Source organism: Canis lupus, chromosome 25, assembly GCF_003254725.2.
Source record: "Canis lupus dingo isolate Sandy chromosome 25, ASM325472v2, whole genome shotgun sequence".
Lineage (NCBI taxonomy): Eukaryota > Metazoa > Chordata > Mammalia > Carnivora > Canidae > Canis > Canis lupus.
The window spans coordinates 43,673,837-43,686,600 of record NC_064267.1 but is presented as its reverse complement, the minus strand read 5'-3'; the positions used below and the strand labels follow the sequence as shown (position 1 = coordinate 43,686,600).

Below are 12,764 nucleotides of genomic sequence, written 5' to 3'. Positions count from 1 at the left end.
AGAATCCACGCCAGTCGCAGGCTGCTAGGCCTTCTCCGTAAATAATGTGTGTATCATTCCCCTAGTATATGCGGTCAGCGGCGCAGGCAGCCTTAGGACGTCTCAGCTGTGTTTCCTAATTTGAGCTTTCATCACCTCTCTGAACTCAGAGTGGACCCCGTGAGTGGAGTCTGAGGTCTCTAGAGAGCAAGGCCTGAGGAGAGCCCTGGCCCCTTCCCTGGCTGGCTTACCCTGCCTTCAAGGGCTTGGAGCTAGGGGTTGACAAGCAGCCCCCTACAAAATTGGGCCACCCCAAGTAAAGCTAGGACCAGGGTTTCTGTCCCCAGGAAGCAGGGACCAGGAAGTAGCCAGAGCCTGACGCAGGCAGGGTTGGCCTGTATCCAGGACAGAGGAGGCCACACAGGAGGCAGGGCTGAAGAAGGCTGGGCATTGGGGATCTAGGTCTTGGGACCCCTAGGCCAGCAAGAGCTGCCGGGGAGGGGTGGCACCAGACGCTGGCACTCGGGCCCAGGGTAGCCTGATGGGCAGCTCGGAGAGTGCCAGGAAGAGCAGCGGGGGGAGGGGGGCCTCCGAACTCCTGCCCCCCCATTCCATGCCCCTGAGGCCCCTGGACCAGTGACTTGGGTCAGCAGTCACTGTGAGTAGCCCACAGAGAGGACCAAGAGCTGGGCCTGCCCTAGGAAGGTGCCGTGCACACCAAGCATTTGAATGGGTTAAGCAAGAGGGAGCCCAGGTGGCCAAACCCAAGATAGACCTGAGCCTCAGGAGGAACGACCCTGGCCTCAGCTCCCCGCTCTGGAGAGGACCCCAGGCCTTGAGGAAAAGAAGGACCAGATCAGCCGCCCAGAGGGAAGGCTTGGACGATGGCCCCTGACCCTCATGTCTGACTGGGGCTCCAGAAACAGTGGGCGGGGGAAGGACTTTTTGTCGGGGTAGGGGTGGCTGAGGCTGCGTCCCCTGGGGCTGGGCCCCCCGCGGGGCTCTTTCCTGGACTGACCAAGCCCCGCAGAGCCCCTGCAGTTCCTCTACGCCCACCAGGGGGAGCCCGTCCCCCGCAAATCTCCCAATGTGGGCCGTAGGGGCCGCCCTGCCCTTGCCCTTGCAGAGACTCAGGGCGGCCGAGGATGTGCCCCGGGCCGGGCCGGAGAACAGGTCCCAGGCCCCAGGCGGTGGTAAGCGGGTGCTGGGCTCGGGGCTAGAGGAAAGCGGGCTCTTCCGAAGGCAGCCTTTGGTGGGGCGAGGCTGAGCGGCGAGGCTAGGCGGCTGGGACGGAGGATGCAGGGAGCGGGGTGGGGGGGCAGACGGGGGCACTAAGGCAGCCCTGGGCCTAACTCATGACCCACATCCTTTTCTTTTCTTTTTTTAATATTTTATTTATTTATTTGACACAGAGAGCACAGGCAGGGGGAGCAGCAGAGGGAGAGGGAGAAGCAGGCTCTGCGCTGAGCAGGGAGCCCGATGCGGAACTCGACCCCAGGACCCTGGGGTCATGACCTGAGCTGAAGGCCGACTCTTGGCCGCCTCAGCCACCCAGGCGCCCCATGCCTCGCACTCTTGTTCCCATTGCGCACAGGAGGAGATTGAGGCCCAGCAAAGTTCAGTTACTTGCTCCCAAATGACATGGCTGTCATGTCTGTCTGGATGACACCTCCTTTCTAGAAGTTTAGAGGGTAGTAGTTCCTTCTGAGCAGGGCCGCAGCCTGAGGGAGCCTGGGAGCCTGATGCCAGCTCCGTGTGTTGCCTGCTGTGTGGTCTTCTTGCTCCCTGGGTTCGAGACCGCCTGCCCTGGGCTCCGGGCCTTGGGAGCGTGAGCAGTACTGAGCTGCCCTGGGACGCAGAGCAGCGAGCCGCTGGCCAGTCTTGTCTCAAGAGGCCAACAGCCCAGCCGCGCGAGTCACATGGGGTGGGCCCACAGGGCCCTAAGTTCGCTCCAGCCAAAGCCTTGATCTGACCCTGACCCTGGCACCAGTTTGGGTACAACTCAGTGGGTGACAGGCAGCCTGGCACTTGAGCGCCCAGTGAGGACCCTCCACACTTTCCTCACTCCACAGGCTCCCACTCCTGTGAAGGGCAAGCTCCCTCCCCGCCCAAAAAAAATGCAGAACCCTGTGGAAACCACAAATGTGGGTGGGGGAGACAAGGGTGTGGAATGCCGTGCACCACCAAGAGGTATCCTGTGGTGTCCAGAGGAAGGAGCTTCTCTCTCGTGCTCCTTTCTGTATCTCTGGAGCCTAGAACGGAGTCTGGCACAGTGAAAGCATTCAGCACATATGCGGATGAATGAATGAATGAATGAATGAACGAACGAATGAACAGAATGGATAGAATACTGTGAGCAGGGAAACGTGCTGAATAAGACGTGGGGGAGGGCAGCCCGGGTGGCTCAGCGGTTTAGCGCCGCCTTCAGCCCAGGGCGTGATCCTGGAGACCCGGATTGAGTCCCACATCGGGCTCCCTGCATGGGGCCTGCTTCTCCCTCTGCCTGTGTCTTCTCTGCCCCTCTCTGTGTGTGTCTCTCATGAATAACTAAGTAAAATCTTTAAAAAAAAAAAAAAAAAAAAAAGACGTGGGGGACAGCCAAAAAGCACACAAACCAGTAAATGTCGAAGCTCACTTTGCGAGAACTGCTGTGTGGCTGAGGGGCAGTAGCGGGGAGGGCTGTCTTCAGGTTGGGGTCAGGGGGGGCCTCTCTGGGGAGATAATCCCTGGCGCTGAGATGGTGCTAAATGGATCAAGTTAGGAGAAGTCTGGGAATTAGATAATCCTGGGGCAGGAACAGCAAGTGCAAAGGCCCTGGGGGAGGACCGAGCTTGCTGTGGACACAAGGAGGCTAACGCGGCTGGGCACAGGATGAAGGGAGAGGTGGCCGTGGGCTCGGAGCCTCCACTCCCTGGTGTGACCTCAGCCTTGTCTCTTCTTGCTAAGCCCTTGTCCTGGCCTAGCTTGTTCATAGCTCAGCCTCCGTTTTTCTGGCCCAACCCAGGCTTCTCTCCTGCCTTCCGGACCTGCGCACCCACCAGCCTCCGACAGTCGCCCTCCACCACGGTAAGATCCCCACGCGCTTTAAGCCTTGTCTCCAGCCCCTTGCTGGTAAAGGGCTCCTCCCTGCGCCAGGCCTCAGGCCAGAGCCGGAGAGCCTGGCCTCCAACACCCCTTCTATCTCTGAGTCTTGACACTTTACCCCATGTGATGTCTTTTTTTTTTTTTTAACTTTATTTGGGAGAGAGTGAGCAGGGGGAGGAGAGAGGGAGAAGCAGGCTCCCTGCTGAGTGGGGCTCCATCCCAGGACCCTGAGACCATGACCCGAGCTGAAGGCAGACGCTTAACCGACTCAGCCCATGTGGTAGCTTCAGGGCACCTACTTCTCTTCCACCTGGCCCTTCTGCTTAATCCAGGTCCCCTGCCTCTGCAGATGTCCCTTCAATGCTTTCCCTGGGCGTGGGGCGGGGTGGGGGGGTGGTTCCTGCCTGAAAACCATTCCACAGCTTTCCCAAATCCTACCTCAGTACCTGGTCCACAGACTGCCTGCCCTCTTTGCCTGTGCACCCTTAGCACTCTCCTGCACCAGGGCCTGCCCATGCACGGTGCTCTGGCCCCCCAACCTGTCCCCCATCTCCTCTTTCATCCTCCTGGCCCTTCCAGTCTCAGCTTCCATGCCACCTCCCCAGGGAAGCCCTCCCTGCTATCAGGTCCCCCTGTCTTTTTTTTTTTTTTTTTAGGTCCCCCTGTCTTTGTGCTCAGGGTCCCCTTATCCATAGATCGTCCTTAAGGAGTTGTGGATGGTACCTCAGCAGCAGCATCCTCCCACTCCCTGCTGCCCGTAGGTGTCTTGAAGGCTCCCTAATGAAGAAAGTGGAGGCCTGGGAGGGGGGGAGGGTAGAGGAAGACAGGAGGGCAATGTCAGCAGGTCCTGGGGTCCCAGGGTTCTTCTATTGTATAAAACAGTGAGTCAGCTCAAATGTGAGGCAAGAAGTGCCACATGGCCAGAGTGCTGGGGGGCAGGAGGGCATAGGGAGGGTGCCTGGCTTCTGTGCCCACCTGGTCCTCTGCCCACAGCCACTCCTGCCTTGGGCACTCCAGCCTGAGAGGTGTCCTTCCTGAGGAGGGTTCTGTGCCCCCCAGTTCAGACCAACCCCCCTTTCCCTTGCAGCCCTGAGTGTCTCACTTGGACTCTTAAAAGAAAGGTATCTTTTTTTTTTTTTTTAAGATTTTATTTTATTTATTCATGAGAGACACAGAGAGAGAGAGGCAGAGACATAGGCAGAGGGAGAAGCAGGCTCCATGAAGGGAGCCAGATGTGGGACTCAATCCCAGGACTCCAGGATCACGACCTGAGCCAAAGCCGGATGCTTAACCACTGAGCCACCCAGGCGTCCCAAGAAAGGTATCTTTAAGACTGCACTCAGGGGGCACCCGGATGGCTCAGTCGGTTCAGCGTCTGACTCTTGGTCATCATCTCAGGGACACAGGATGGACTGAGTCCCCTGCACAGCAGGGAGTCTGCTGGAGATTCTCTCTCCCTCTTCCCAAAACAAACAGGGGGGCCTGGGTGGCTCAGTCGGTGAAGCATCTGCCTTCGGCTCAGGTAATGGTCTCAGGGTCCTGGGACCGAGCCCCCCAGTGGGGTCCCTGTTCAGCCAGGAGCCTGCTTCTCCCTCTCCCTGCTGCTCCCCCCACTTGTGCTCTCAAGTAAGTCTTTTAAAAAAAAATCTTTTTTTTTAAAGACTGCAATCAGGGGCACCTGAGTAGCTCAGTTGGTTGAGCATCTGCCTTTGGCTCAGGTCATGATCCAGGGGCCCTGGGATCGAGCCCCATGTCTGGCTCCCTGCTCAGCAGTCTGCTTCTCCCTCTTCCTCCACTTCTCCCCATGCTTGTGCTCTCTCTCAATAAATAAATATTAAAAAAAAAAAAAAAAAAAGACTGCAATCAGGAGGGACAAAGGCAGCCTAGGATCGCCCAGCTGGTGGCAGAGGTGGGAGCAGGACCCACCTGTTCTGTGCTCAGTGAACAGATTGCCCCTGGAAGTGGGCCCTGCAGCCTGTTAGCCAGGGCCCCTCCCCAGCACCAACAGCTAGGTCATCCCTCGCTGACCTCCTAGAGAATGGGTACCACCTGACTCGGGGGCACACTGGACACTTGCAGGGGGCTTCTGCTTGTGAAGTGCATCTGCAGGCCCCAGGCCAGCTGACAAAACACAGGCTTAGTGGGCTGACAGCTTGCTTTCCCGAGGGCTTGAACTTCTGCTCACCCTCACTTGTGAAGTTTTTGACTCGCTGCTCACTGCTCCCAACTCTATGTCTGAAAATCCGAAGAGCCCACCCACCATCTCCAACTGTGCTCAAGCGGAAGGCTGGCCACGTGCCTAACCAAGGTCCTACCTTTCTCCAGGGCAGAGCTTGGAGGATTAGGGTAAAGCTGCAGTTAGTGCCACTAGAAGTCCAAAGGGACAAGGTGGCACCTGCCACCACCAGGGGGAGCCACAGTCACCAAGCTAACTGGGTGAGGCCTCAATGGAGAAGGCCAAGTTACTTGTTGTCCCACTGTGGGGTGCTTGTCTGAGGTCTTGGCCCATGCTACCCCAACCCCAGGGCCTCCAAGACTGCAGTGCCACATGTAGCCTGTCCATCTGGAGGGCCCGAGGACACGGACTTTGCCTTCCAGGGCACCCTGGCCCACATGGTATCCATTGGTGTGGTCCTGGGTAAAGGCTCTTGGTACATTCAGTAGACCAACCCAGACAAGCAGCATCCCCTTCACAAGCGCTAAGGCCAGCGCCCTCCCGCCAGGTCTTGGTGACCGGCTGCAGCTCAGCCCTTGACCACCATGGCCACCCACCTAGCTGCCCAAGCGGCATAACCCATCCTCCTTGCCAACTTGGGTCTTCAGCCCACTATCCCCAGGAAATACAGCTGTGTTCCAGCTCAAGATCCTCCCAATCCTCCCCCTCCCATCCTTGCCTCTCTCCCCAGAAAAGTCCAAACTGAAACACCGAAAAACCAGGCTTGAGACAGCTTTGTTAGAACAACTCAGCAAAATAAAATTCCGGTTTATTGTTGGACAACATTGTTTCACACATACATCAAACAGGCCAAAAAAAATAAACAGCAACTTCATAGACAAAAAAGGAAAAAAAGAAACCTTTTATCTTTGGCCTTTTTAACCATCTCATACAAACCAACTACTTATAGTACAGCTAAGTACATACACAAAAAAGTTACTGGAATGCTCGGAATAAGATTGTTTTTTTGTTGTTGTTTTTGCTTTTTTTACAAGGTTTTTTTTCTCCTTTGAGATTATAATGAACATGGTCACACCACAAGTAAAGTCAGAAGTAGGACAGAGAACGCTCCGAAGGCTGGTTTGGTCATCCGAGATCATTAAAAATGGCTGACCCCTAACAATATGTACAAAAATATAAAATGTAAATAAAAAATACAAACAAATTTTCCTTTTTAAAGTACTTTTAAGAAAAAAAGCAGGGCCTTGGAAGTTTTGGTTCTTTTTTCCTCCCCTGTTGCAAATTCACGTTGTGGTTTTGGTTGGGTGGCGGAGAGCGTGTGTCATCTGCGGGTGGCGCTGCCCGCGTTGGGCAGGCGGGCGGGACTCTCTACTCGAAGGTGACCACGTTTAGATTCTGAGACGGGAAGTGGAGGGTGAATAGGTCACGGTGGCCTTTTTTTTGTTAAGTTTAACTTTTCCTTTTTTTTTTGCTGTCTAGTCATCCTCATCAGTCTTCTGCTTCTTGGTGTCGACGTCGTCATCCTGCACAGAGAAAGGAGGTCAAGGCCCCTGCAGCCCATTGGACCCACCCCAACTCCTATGGGGAGAGACCAGGACCAAGCACTTGCCACTCCAGAAGCTTCCAGAGCTCTGGAAAAGCCAGGCCTAGAGTTCTTTCCTGTTCCTGCTCAAGATAAGGGAGCCTTTTGGGACCACACCACCCAAGTCCGAATCAGCCCCTCTGGCTATATATAGTGCCTCAGATCCTGACCCCACCCAAGCCAGAACCCACCTCATCGTCTTCAGCTGCCCGTTTGCCCGTAGCTGCCTCGGCCTCCTCATCTTCATCTCCATCCTCTTCCTCTCCTGTAGAACCAAACCCCAGAGTAAACCACACTTCCTTTCTCAACCAACCAGAAGAATCCTGGTACTCTACCCGCCCAGTGACAGCCCAAACTTGGGTGGGGTGGGGACATGACAACACTGCAGCTCCTCAGAAGACCTCCCAGTAACAGATTCGCCAAGGAAGAGGAGTATTCCTTATCTCTGCTGCCTGACAAACCAGGCATTCAGGGTACCGCGTCACCCATGTAGGCACTGGTCTTTAGGGGGAAAGAGGACCCAAGCAGCTGCCCCCAAACAGGACAGAATAACAAATCAGCACGTGGGTCACCTGGTGGGAGTGTGGGTATGTGGGCACAGCTTCACTAGCCTAAAACCATAGTCCAACTGCACTGTACAAACCCAGCTGCAGGTGGTCCAACCCGTCTGCACCCCAGGAATTCTCAATTCCTGCCCCTTTGCTCGACAAGTCCAGGGAAAAGCACCCCCTAAAAAGGGAGACAAACAAGGCTACTCACCATCACCTTCCTCCTCCTCCTCTTCTTCCTCCCCGCCTTCCTCCTCTTCTTCATCTACCTCATTGTCAGCCTCCTGCTCCCCATTTTCCTCATTCTCCTCGACAGAAAAACATACCAGGTTGTTAATAACAGATCACCACCCCTTCCCCCAGGCCCCACCCAATGCACCCGGGGCCCCAGACCAGGCACAAGACCTTAACTCCTCTTCCTAACGTTCCAGCAGAAGACCGCGATACAGGAACTACCCAAGGACAACCTCCTTGCTCGCCCCAGACTAAGCCCAAGCTGGAGAGCACTTCCAGCCAGGAGCAGCTAGGGCAGCACGGGCAAGACAGACACTCACAGCGTTCCCATTAGCAGGCGCGTCTCTTCCATTCTCTGCCTCCTCCACAACTTCCTTCTTCTCCTTTAAGTCCTTCAAAAAGTAAGAGGGAACCAGTAAGTCTTTGGAGAACCCCTGACCTGGTAAAGAGGCCCAGGACTCAAAAGGGCATCAATGTCGCACTGATCTGATGTCCTAACAGCCCCGTGTTACGCTTGGAAATACAGGAAGGGGGAGCCACAGGATACCCAGTTTGTGGTCAGAGTTTCCAATTTCTCAACTCTGAAGAAACACCAAAAAACAACAACAAAAAAAAGAACCCTCTGCAGTTGCTCCCACTGCCCCTACTCCTGCATCTGCAGACAGGGAAGAGCCATGTGGCACCGCAGCCATAAACCCGTCTGGCCGGGCAGACGAGCCCGGGAACACTCCACTCGCACTCCCTTCGCAGACTGGTTTCCAACCAGAGAGCTCCGCCTCACACATCCTCCTTGGAAGACAGCAGGTATGTGCCATAAATAAATAAGCTAATGGAGGGAGGGCCGGGGCGCTGCGGGAGAAGCCCGTGGGCGGCCGGCCCGGGAAGGGGCGGGGGAGTCCTCACAGGCGGGCCGGCAGCTCCCCGGCAGCTCCCCGGCAGGCCTTGGGCGCAGGTCTCTGGAAGCCCCGAGCGCACCAACGTCCTGGCTGCACAGCGGCCCCCGGAGCTCTTGGTCGCCGCCGGCCGCCCGCTCGTCACGGCGCACCTCGAGGGGCGGACGCCGCCGGCTTCCCAGAGGCCGCTGGCGCCCGAAGCCCAGTAACTTTTTCCACCTGGCCCTGCCGATCCAGCCGCCAACACAAACAGGCGCCGGGCCGGGCGCAGCTCGGCCTCCGTCCAGCGAGCGGCCCCGGGGCACCTGTCGACCCCATTACCACCGGCCGGCGGGCCGCGAACCCCGGCGCCGCCCGCTCCCGCCCCCTGGCGGCCGAAGCCCCGGGGAGCGGGTGGGGGCGGGGAGAACGCGGCGCGCAGGCGCGCAGCCCCCGCCCGGCGGGCTTTGCGCGCGGGCCTCGGCACGCACCGCGCGCGCGGAGCACGTGGCCCGGGGCCGCGAGTGCGCCCCTGACCCTGGAGACCCGGAGCCTGCGGGCTGCGCGGGCCCGGCCGCCGCGCGACCTGCGCGCCAGCCTTTCCGGGCCTCTCGACGCTTCCACCGCAGGCCTCCACGCGCGGGCCCCTCTCTCTGCATTTGGCGGGCAAAGTCCCGCGGGAGGCCGCCCCGAAGTCCGCGGGGCTTTTGCAGTCCCGCAGCCCGAGGCCGTCGGGGACGCGCGGTCCACGGGGCTATTTATTGCTCCCGGCGGGAAAGCACCTTGCAGGGAATCGAACGTCCGCGCCGGCGAGGGCCGACCCTCCCCCCACCCAACTAGTTCTCGGGCTGCGCCCGGAGGCGGCCGGCTGGAGCCCTTGCGGAGATCCCGGGCGCAAGCTCCGCTCCGCCGGGGGAGTCACCCCTGGGAGAAAGCCAGAGGTGACGCCACGGGCATAGAGGTTAAGGAGACGCCAAGGTGACTCCCGCCCGGACCCACAGGGGCACGGACCAGAACCTTAGGTGAAAAAAACCGATCCGCCTCAGGGTGCCGCGCTCCCGCCGAGGGCGGAGACGGAGACGCTCCCCGCGCGGGCCGCCGGAACGACCCGGCGCGCAGACCCGGAGCTGCGCCAAACGCGCAGGACCTCAAGACCGAGGGCAGGGAGCTCGGAAGCGTCAGGCCCCGACAAGCCCCGGCGCCCGGCGCGACCCCGCCGCCGGCCAGCCCCGGCCACAGCTTTTGTTCGTCCGCGTCGGCTCCGGGGCGGCCGCGCACACGGTGCTCCCGGGCAGCCGCGGGGGGCGCCCATCGTCGCCCCGGCGCGCCGTTCCTTCACTTTCCGTTTCCTCCCCAAAGGCGCGTGGGCTCGCCTCCTCCACAGCCAAGCCCGGCACCGCTGGTGAATTATTGGAGCTGGGCGGCTGCTCCCGGGCGCACTCCTCCCGGAGGACGCCTACCCCCGCCCTCCCTGCGGGCACCCAGGGCGGAGGAGACCTTCACACCTCCGCGCAGACAATCGACGTCGCGGTCGGCCGACCCGCTGCCCCACGCCGCCTTGGCGGACCGCGGGCCACATAAACCACCTCGGACCGACCGCAAGGCGCGAAACGAGGCGGCCGGGCTCCGAACAAAGAGCAGCGCCGCCGGCGGGCGCTCGTTGCGGAGCCGCCACTTCCCGCAGCCGGCCCGCGCCCGCACGCGCCCCCCCCCCCGCCACCGGCACTTCCGATTCCAAACGCGCTCGAGTTTCAAAGTTATTTCCGTGCGCCCTGCGGGCTGACGACCCCCCTGCCCGGCCCCTCGTCTCCCGCCACCTTCCAGACGAGTCACAAACAAGTTTCAGGAACCGTGGAGCACCCGCCACCCGAGTCGCTGAACCCCCGCGCCCGCCTCCCGGAGCCCCGAGGGCGCCCGGCCCACTCCCCGACGGGCATCGCGTCTGCCGCGGTGCTTCCCGCCCCCCCCCCCGCACACAAAAGAGTGGGCTGCCCGGGGGCCTAGGCCGGGGGCGAGAGGTCCCTCCGCCGGAGAAAGCGAAACCGGGTTCGGGGCAGCCCGGCGGCCGCGCGCGCCAAACACCGCTCCGGCGGCAGCAGCGCGCGGAGCCCGAAGGGGCGGGCGGCGTCCAGCCTCACCTTGGTGGTGATCTCGGAGCTGGTGTCCACGGCCGCGTCTGACATGATGGGGCACGCCGGTGATCCGATGCAGCGGATTAAAAAGAGAGCAAGAGTTCGAGGACTCTGGCGAGGGAGCTGCCGGAGTCCGCGGAGGCGGAGGAGGCGCGCGGCGGAGGTGGTTGCGGCGAACGGGGAGCCGGACACAGGAACAATGCAAAGATGGCTTTTCAGAGCAGCCAGTGGGGAACTCACGCGGCGCCAGAACCTTTAATATAGATTAGTGGGCGGCCCTCGGCCTCCTCTGCCCGGATGCTATTGGCTGAGCGCAGGGAGCGGGCGCTCTCTCATTGGCTCGATTCCGAACAATGGGCAAGCGTGCTTAAAGCGGCAGTGCCTTGGTGCGTCCCGCGCTGCGCAGTCGCCGGCCGCACTGTCATTCAGGGCCTTAGTTTGCCGGGTCTCGGCGGCGCCGGCGCCGCGGGGGGAGGGCGCACGAGCGCGCTCGGGGCGCGCGCTCCCGCCGCTGTTTTGCTGGGGCTGCTGACGCAGAAAGCCAAAGCGCGGCAAAGCCGCCCGCCCAGCCCCCCTCCTCCCCTCCCCACGGCTGCTCGGAAGGAGGGGGAGGGAAGAGGAGGCGGCGGCCGGCGCGCACGACGGCTGCCAGCGAGGGGGAGGGGAAGGCCGGGTGCTGGGCCGCGCTCGCCCGGGGCGGCGCCCTGTGCGGTGCCCGGGGAGGTGCCCGCCCCCCGCGCCGGGGCACCTTCGACCGAGAATCGCCCCAGGGCGAGGGGGTAGGAGCCCTGCGTCGAGCCGCGAGGGCTCGTGGCCGAGAGCCGCGCTCCTGGGCCGCCCCGTCTCTACCTCCTCCACGCCCTCTGCCCGGCCCCAGGCGCCCCGGGTCTTCGAAGAGGTGGCCCCGCTGCCCGCCCCCCGCATTGGCCGCCTGAGCCAGCCGCCGAGTGGGCTCCGTGCCAGGCACACGCACACACACGCCCTGGGTGGAATTCATGCTTCGAGGGGACTCGCGGGCCGGGGCGGGCTCCTGCCTTCGAGCAGGGCAGCCCACGGGCGTCGCACCACACAGCCGGCCCCGCACTCCAGCGCCCTGGACTGCGCCTGCCCCGAGCGGTCACTGCCGTCGCGCCAGCCTCGGGGAGCCTCCTAACGGGCCCGGCCATCGAGCCGGCCCGCTCTCCGCACTTCAGGCGCTGCGAGGGGCGTATGAATTTACACCCTGAGAGTTTGCCGGGGCAAACAATCGCCCCTTAGACCGGTTGCTCTAGTCCTTGGGGACTCCTTGAAGTTTGGGGCGCCATTTAGGGAACCACGCGGAGCCCTGAGAAGGGAACCATCAAGGCGCCACACTCAAGATGGCGCTGGGCTCGGCAAGCGTGGCGTGACGTGGCGCCCCGATCACGCAAACGAGCCGGAAACCGCAGATCACACCCTCCTCACCGCCACCGCAACTGACTGTCGGGCTGCGAAACCAGTTGTGTGGGAAGAAAGACTAGAACAGGTGGGAAAGTGTTCCAGAAAAAAAATAACTGCCGCACTCAACATGGCGACAGATAAGGTTCATCCGTGTGTTGCCAGAAGGGGGCGCCCGACACGGAAGGCGGGACTCCGGAGAAACGGGCGCACACTGGCGGAGAGTGGCGGGCGAACACAAAGTTGACGCTTTGCGCCCCGCCATTGGCGGGTTCCGCTGTCTGTCTCTTGGGGCCGCGGATCTGGGAATGGAGAAAACCCGGAGTCTGAAGTCGCGGAGGAGGGACGGATGCCAAGTCCCGTAGAGCTTCAAGCGAGGAACGGCCGGAGAGCCTGAGGCGCCCCTCTCGGTTCTCCTAGGCCAGGGGCTCGCTGACCCCGTTCCACCGCGAGACCCCTGCGCTGAGCTGCCCACGCAGCCGCCCGGCCGCCGCCTCGGGCCCGGCTCCGCTGCCCGGCCTGCAGGAGGCGCGGCGCGCCGGGGCGCCACCCGGGGCTGGGCCCCCCGCCCCACGTCCCCGGTGCCGCACGCGTCAGGCCCGCATCCTGGTTCACACCTGGCGGCCTGTGCGCGGGGCAGAGAGAAGCCCGGGCTCCCTGTCCTTTGGCCGGGAGGAACGCAGGACAGGTGTTGGACAGGGCGGGACAGCCGCGCCGCCTCCTGTTGCTTGGCGGTCGCCA

General features: G+C 61.3%; 1 protein-coding gene across 2 annotated transcripts; it reads right to left on the bottom strand.

The window, feature by feature from the left end:
* Nucleotides 1-6,012: 6,012 nt before the first annotated feature.
* PTMA (prothymosin alpha) lies at nucleotides 6,013-10,954 on the bottom strand. Of its 2 annotated transcripts, none has more exons than XM_049101453.1 (5): nucleotides 10,614-10,954; nucleotides 7,924-7,995; nucleotides 7,581-7,674; nucleotides 7,013-7,086; nucleotides 6,013-6,762 (listed from the first exon to the last, which is right to left on the bottom strand). In XM_049101453.1, exons 1-5 carry the CDS (start codon nucleotides 10,656-10,658, stop codon nucleotides 6,715-6,717), a joined length of 333 nt encoding a protein of 110 aa, XP_048957410.1. In that variant the 5' UTR covers nucleotides 10,659-10,954; the 3' UTR covers nucleotides 6,013-6,714. The 2 variants fall into 2 exon arrangements, with proteins under 2 accessions (XP_048957410.1, XP_025319206.1); XM_025463421.3 differs by having other exon boundaries at nucleotides 7,581-7,677; nucleotides 10,614-10,856.
* Nucleotides 10,955-12,764: the final 1,810 nt, after the last annotated feature.